Source organism: Gobio gobio (genome assembly GCF_949357685.1).
Source record: "Gobio gobio genome assembly, chromosome: 17".
Taxonomy (NCBI): Eukaryota; Metazoa; Chordata; class Actinopteri; order Cypriniformes; family Gobionidae; genus Gobio; species Gobio gobio.
Window position 1 is genome coordinate 36,044,979 of NC_137110.1, and position 6,312 is coordinate 36,051,290.

Here is a 6,312-nt window from a genome sequence, read left to right on the forward strand (position 1 = left end):
AGTAATTTTCATCATCAAAGGTCAGCAGCAAGACATTGGTAAATTAAATATAAAGGTAGATTAAATGCATAAATAGTTGTTTTATTTAACATTTAATTATTGGAGGTTTGCACTCTGATTTTGCATTTAACTGATTTTATTCATTTTGAGGGGTACAGAATCTTTATTGTGCAAGTGAGATAAATGCTCACATTTAGTCTAGAACTACAATAACCATCATGTTTACAGACAACGCCTCTGCTCTTATTTTTCTCAACATGGGGGCAGGAGAGCTGAGAGTCAAATTAATGTGAAAAAGTAACTCAGATATTTTGTTGTAAATTTGAAAAGTAATGCGTAACTTTACTAGTTACTTGGAAAAAGTAATATTATGTAACTCAAGTTACTTGTAATGCGTTACCCCCAACACTGGATATAAACTTGCAATTGAGAGAAAACGTCAGAATTGTGAGAAAAAAAGTCACAATCACCTTTTTATTTTTTATTCAGTGGTGGAAAAGCTTCCACTAACCGCTGTTCTCTGAAGCAGGGTATAGACTCAAATTTGGGTAACATGAAATGAAAATTATATAAATCATTAATTACTTTAAAAAAATTCTAAAGCAAATAATATGTATTATGTAAGTACGCAGAGAGAGCACGGCCTACGATCTCCCCGTGAGACTTGAAGCGCTTCTGCTGATGAAACAGCAAACTATTCTTCAGTAAATTGTTCTTGACTCTTGGTCTTCATTATTCACATCTGGTCTTGGGTTATTTAATTGTACTATTGATAATAGTTGATGTTTAATTTATAACAATAATACGTGTTTGTCTATTAACAAAAGTGTATTCAAGAACCTTTTATATTAAAAAAACATGCAATAACTGTGCAAAAATGCCAACTGAAGTGGAAAACATCTGCTGCAAAGAAATACAGAAGGTAGTTTAATAAGCTAATACCAAAATGCATAATGTGTTTATAGTTATGTATAATCCTTTTGTCATATTTTAAAGACGAACATTGTACAGTATATACACTCATTGTCTTACATTACTATTTAGGTTGTAAAACGATTGATGGAGGTTCCAGACCCTCCTACATGTATGGTTGAGCATCCAGGTTTCGAACCAAACTGCTTAAATCCGTATACTTTACAAAATATCAATAATTTTTACAGAGCAGACTATGGACCAGTGTGGCGCAGAAACGAAGAGGAGTAAGTATTTATTAAATTTTATGAAATTATGTTGTGTAAAATAATATAAATAAAAGACAATATATACAAAAAAAAACAAAAAAAGACATGTTATTCATAAATATTTTTCTGTCTGTAGCAAAGACAAAAACTATAAAAATATCATATTTACACATCACATATACATGTTTCCAATATACCACTGGTTTTATATACAATATTGAGGTTTTCTATTCCTGCCATAGGCGTTTCCGTTATCTGACCTATCGCAGCTTTGTCAGCTGGTGCTGGAGCTATCTAGGACGTAGTGTGAGGGTGGTCATCCCGATCCGCCTACAGTTTCCTGATCCCGCTGGACAGCCTGTTGGGTTCCGGCCACCCCTCGACTGAACCGTGACACACGGTGGGCAATCACTTCTTCTTCGGAGGGTTTTTCAAACTGTGATTACTGAGAAGGTGGAATGGGGATTGTGTGCAGCTCTTCTGCATATGGCGTGGGGTCCACAAAGACTTTATGTAGCAGAAGGCTCATAAGGTCATCAACATAGTCTGTAATAAGACAGAATACCGAGTCACTCTATGGTTTTACATAATTACTGATAAACAATCTACCTTTGTTTGAAAATTTAGATGTGTTATATTTTTAAAATATTTTTTTATTTTTTAAGCTTATATTTATTTTATTATAGCTATTTTTTCATATTCGTGTTAATAAAATATATTTTACAACTTACTGTACGTTGGCTCTATTTTCACTGTGCATTCCCCTTTTTTGCACTTTGGAAAAATGAACTTATACACAGTCTGTCCTTCAGTTGTTGTTGTCTGCTCACGGTTAGCATTTTCATTATAGTGCATTGCTGCAAGATACAGCCTGTAATCATTGCACAATCCATAAAATATTCAAAAGATTAGTAGACTGTATTGTGGCAAATAAACAAACAATTCTGATTAAGAGACAAATGTTCAATCAATGATTATAATGGTTTCTTTCTTGCATGAAAGGCTCACAGTCAGTCAAGAGAATGTGTGAGTGTGCCAAGATGGGAGGCTCTCTACCTCTTTATATCTCTGCTACTTGTAACATAGATAACATAGGGCAACAGGCAAGGCTCCTAGCCAATTGAACCTTTTTCTGCCTTATTAGGAAAGTACATTATTTATTATAGGGAAAGATCATTAATATTAATATTAATAAAATAATGAATAAAAAACATTTCCATAACAATTGTTAGAAACAATGTTTATGAATATTACTGAATATGTCAAAGATTATTACCTGCACAACATTCCTATGAAAGGGAAAATCACGTTCTTTGGGGCAAAACGCGAAACAAGACTGTGGAATGCCTCCAGTGACGACGTCTGAAAGTGGTGGCTGAGCTTTTCTATATCCTTGAGAACTCTCTTGTTGTATAATAGCTTTTCCATTCTGTGGAGTGCTATTGATCCTGTAACCAAACAGATAAAAAAAAATATGAAGAAAATCTGATTTTTACCAGTTTACTGTAATCTTATTTAGTCTCTCTATATAGTCATACCTGGTTGGAACCATTTTGTTGGATCCCTGGAAACTTTGTCTGGGTGTTCACACTTGGGGAAGAGGTGGTTATCATGAACATGTACATTTTGTATGTGGTTCTGCAGTGAACTCCACTTCGCCACCTTTTCTGGCCCAGACTCAGAGGAAGTCGCACTCCAGTAAACATGGTTTTTGATGCTGTGCAACCATTTTTTCAGCACCTCGCAGTCCTTCATTTTTGAAAGTTTGTCAAGTTTCTTAGATAAACCTGTACAAATTAAAAGCTTTGTTTTACAATCATTATTTCACGATAATCAAATAACACCAAAAAAGTTAGGTTGAACAGTTGAACACAATTAATTGAACAAGAAATCAACTTTGTATTTGATTAAAAACACAATGATAAATAATTACCTTTCTCAAAGTGCCACACGTCATAGAACTGAGTGATATTGCGGTCCCTCAGGTACTTCTGAATCTGCGGTTGACGATTGGTGACTATGTAGTCAACAGCTAAACCATTAGACTCCAGCTTATCGAGACAACGCTTTAATCCCTCCTTTTCCATATGATCACTGCCACCAACCTCGTTGCTCTGTTGTTGGGTACACAACATTTCAAATGTAGGACTATAAACAACAACAGATTAAAGAAAGTGAAACAATTTTTTTCAAATGCTTAGGAATTACTAACCTGAACTAGTTGAAGATCCAGAATTTTGTTGGTTTCCATGTGCATAATGGTGTAGCTGCCAAATTTGGCTGAGTGTCCTATTGTAAACATCATAATCATATATAGAACATTACTGAGAACATCAGTATCATAATATTTTAGGAAAACTCAAAGACTATAAAATACCATTTTTATACTCTAAACGTACCTGGTGTGTCAGCACGCATATCTCCAGCCACAGCAACATTTCCTCCCTCTCGCAGTTGCCTTATAAGATTCAGTTGATCTAGGTTCCACTTGTGTATTATGGTAGGCTCAATGAAATTCCTGGCATGAATCCTAAAAGTTACAAAATGCATCATCTGGAGCTTCATGGCCTTGAAAATCTATGAACATAGAAATGAAATAACATTGATACAGTACATACATACTGAAACAACACAGTACTTTTTTTGTGAATTTTATTGTAGTTGTAATACCTTCTCTAGTTGTTTAAAAGATCCCCCGGTAAAATACGTTGCAGCAGACAATAGCAGGTTTCCAAGTGGGGTACTCCCTAAAATGGGCTGGCTCTGCCACTGCCTGTGGTAGTTACACTTTTCACAAAGCTGGGTGAATGCAACAAAAGTCCCCCTTTGTCTGCTCTGGACAACACACTTCGTCTTACAAATTGGACAGGACACAAACAGCTCTCGAAGACAGCTTTCAAAAACAATGTATTTGTTATCGTTGTGGTCGGGCTGTGGATCTATCCTAAGGCAATATAGAAAGATTACATATTAGGAAGTTCCTTTCATGTTATATAAATGTATTGGTAAAAATGTGTGTAAATATGTATTTATATCTTACCCCAATTCAGATTCAGATTCTTCAGAGACAACAGAATCTGGGTTATATGTGCAATCATTGGGTTCGACATGTAATTCTGATTCTTCCTCCTCATCTAACACAAGACGAGGTCTCTTGCTGGGCCTGAAAATTGAGCCCCTTACTGGTATTGAAGACAGCTGCACATCAGGAAACATGTCAGTTGTTTGAGTGCCCACATCATGACCATAAAATGTTGCCTGAATGCCTACAAGTCCAAAAAAAAAAAAGTTAAAAATACAATTACTCAAAACCTTCTGTCATGCTATTATTATTTTTTTTTTTTTTACAGTGAGACACATAAGCCACTTTCTAATACACATCATTTTCAGTAGCCAGTATAACAATTATAATTAAAAAACAATATATGTACTAGTACTGCATTTGATAAAGTAGGCTAACACAAACACATTTAATGTCTGTATTTCATACCGTTGCTCCTTAAGTGGAAATCGCTCAATGTACCCATTGAAAGTTGTGTGCCCACTGATCGCATCTTTGGCTTTATCTCTGTGGCAACAGTTTCAGTCTCTATAGGGTCTGACTGACATCCAACTTCATGAAGTGTAGATGTAGTGGGGAACTCTTGGGAACTAGAACTCTGCTGAGATGTTGTCTGTAAGAAATAATGACAATATGTAATCAATGATCAAATAAGAGGAAAAACATAAATTTGACATGTAAAAGAGTAGAAAAAAAATAATTACTGTATAATAATCATTAGACCACAAAAAAAAGCTTAATAAACAAGAATTTCATATAATCGTTCAAACAAATTATAGGCTACAGTCCTCAAAGGGATTTTTTTTTTGAGTAAAGACTGCGGATCTATAGTGATCGCTACTGAATGGCACTGTAACTTTTGTATTTTTAGAACGATTATAGCCAAATATCTGTAGAAAGAACTAATAACCAAAAACGAACACAAAACATTGGCTTTACTTAGCTAAATCAAACACAAAACCATGTTTAGCATGTCTGTAGATAAACATGCATGTAGATAAACAATACATAAAAGCTCTAATCAAAGAATAATTAACACCAAGTTCGCTGTTGAGATTAAACAAGTTTGTAACGTTAGGTGTTTGTCGGATAACGTTAAGTATGAATGAGCATAACAAACTGGTTTGCAGAGCCAAACGGCGTTGTCATTTGTTTACTTCCTTGCTACAACAATTAACAATACGAAAACACATCAAAGAAAATTAAATCATACTTACAGGTTGTGGCCCGTAAACAGCGTCTGTTTTTAAAGTTGGAACTGTTCCATCTTTCAGGACAAGCCGTTGTGCGAATCCAGCATTGAACTCGCGTAGATTGTGGAAACTTTCCTCCGTAAAATGTGCAGCACAGAGAGCGAGATTTGGGTAATAAATATCAGGGACCGAGTTAAAAATAAATTTTAACCATTGATCCCTAACTCCCCCGTCCCTAGGAAGGCTGAACAAAGTGGACCTGCAATCCGGATGGAAATAACAGCGTTTCGTCGGCATAGTATGGGGGTAGATGTGTTGCGTTATTCCAAACAAATAGATTGTTATCCAAATGTAAAGAGATTCACAAAAAATAAAAAAAATCACAAATAAATAGAATGAGATCCACAAATATATGCAGGAGTTTCACAAAAATGAATAAGATTCTGTCTTGCATTAATTTGTGAATCGCTTCCTGTGCATTTGTTGATGGCTTCCTCTGCATTGGTGGATCTCTTCTTGCACATTTGTAAATCGCAGCACAACGCGTGGATTTTGAAACATTTCTAGCGTCTACTCTACACTCACACAAATCCACAAATAGACACCACCCACCGTCTACTTAAGCCAATCAGATAACGGCCATATTGTGCTGACCAATCGTAGCACATTCTCGCTCCAACCAATCACGTTTTGGCCAGAGCCGTTGAAAAACAGCTAGATGTCTTACGGCGGAGTCTCTAACGTCATCATCGACGGCCATCTTGTCACAGGCAGGGCTCTGCGGTACCTGATGTACGGTGAGTGATCTGCATGAACACAAATACTCTTATCTCACTGAAATCTTGATGGATTTACAAATGGGTTGGTTTCTTAAAAA

The 6,312-nt window shown here is 35.7% G+C and overlaps 1 protein-coding gene across 1 annotated transcript; it reads right to left on the reverse strand.

The window, feature by feature from the left end:
• Positions 1-828: 828 nt before the first annotated feature.
• LOC307141579 (uncharacterized protein) lies at positions 829-6,036 on the reverse strand. The gene is made up of 11 exons (XM_079841908.1): positions 5,460-6,036; positions 4,672-4,855; positions 4,222-4,447; positions 3,852-4,125; positions 3,581-3,758; positions 3,394-3,470; positions 3,115-3,295; positions 2,720-2,968; positions 2,458-2,629; positions 1,913-2,052; positions 829-1,727 (listed from the first exon to the last, which is right to left on the reverse strand). Exons 1-11 carry the CDS (start codon positions 5,730-5,732, stop codon positions 1,624-1,626), a joined length of 2,058 nt encoding a protein of 685 aa, XP_079698034.1. The 5' UTR covers positions 5,733-6,036; the 3' UTR covers positions 829-1,623.
• Positions 6,037-6,312: the final 276 nt, after the last annotated feature.

Coding starts and splice junctions, on each gene's coding strand:
- LOC307141579 (XM_079841908.1), bottom strand. CDS start 5,732: ATGCCGACGAAACGCTGTTATTTCCATCCGGATTGCAGGTCCACTTTG. Junction 2,053..2,457: donor TTCATAGGAATGTTGTGCAG/GTAATAATCTTT, acceptor CAATGATTACAG/GCTGTATCTTGCAGCAATGC. Junction 1,728..1,912: donor GAAAATAGAGCCAACGTACA/GTAAGTTGTAAA, acceptor GTCTTATTACAG/ACTATGTTGATGACCTTATG.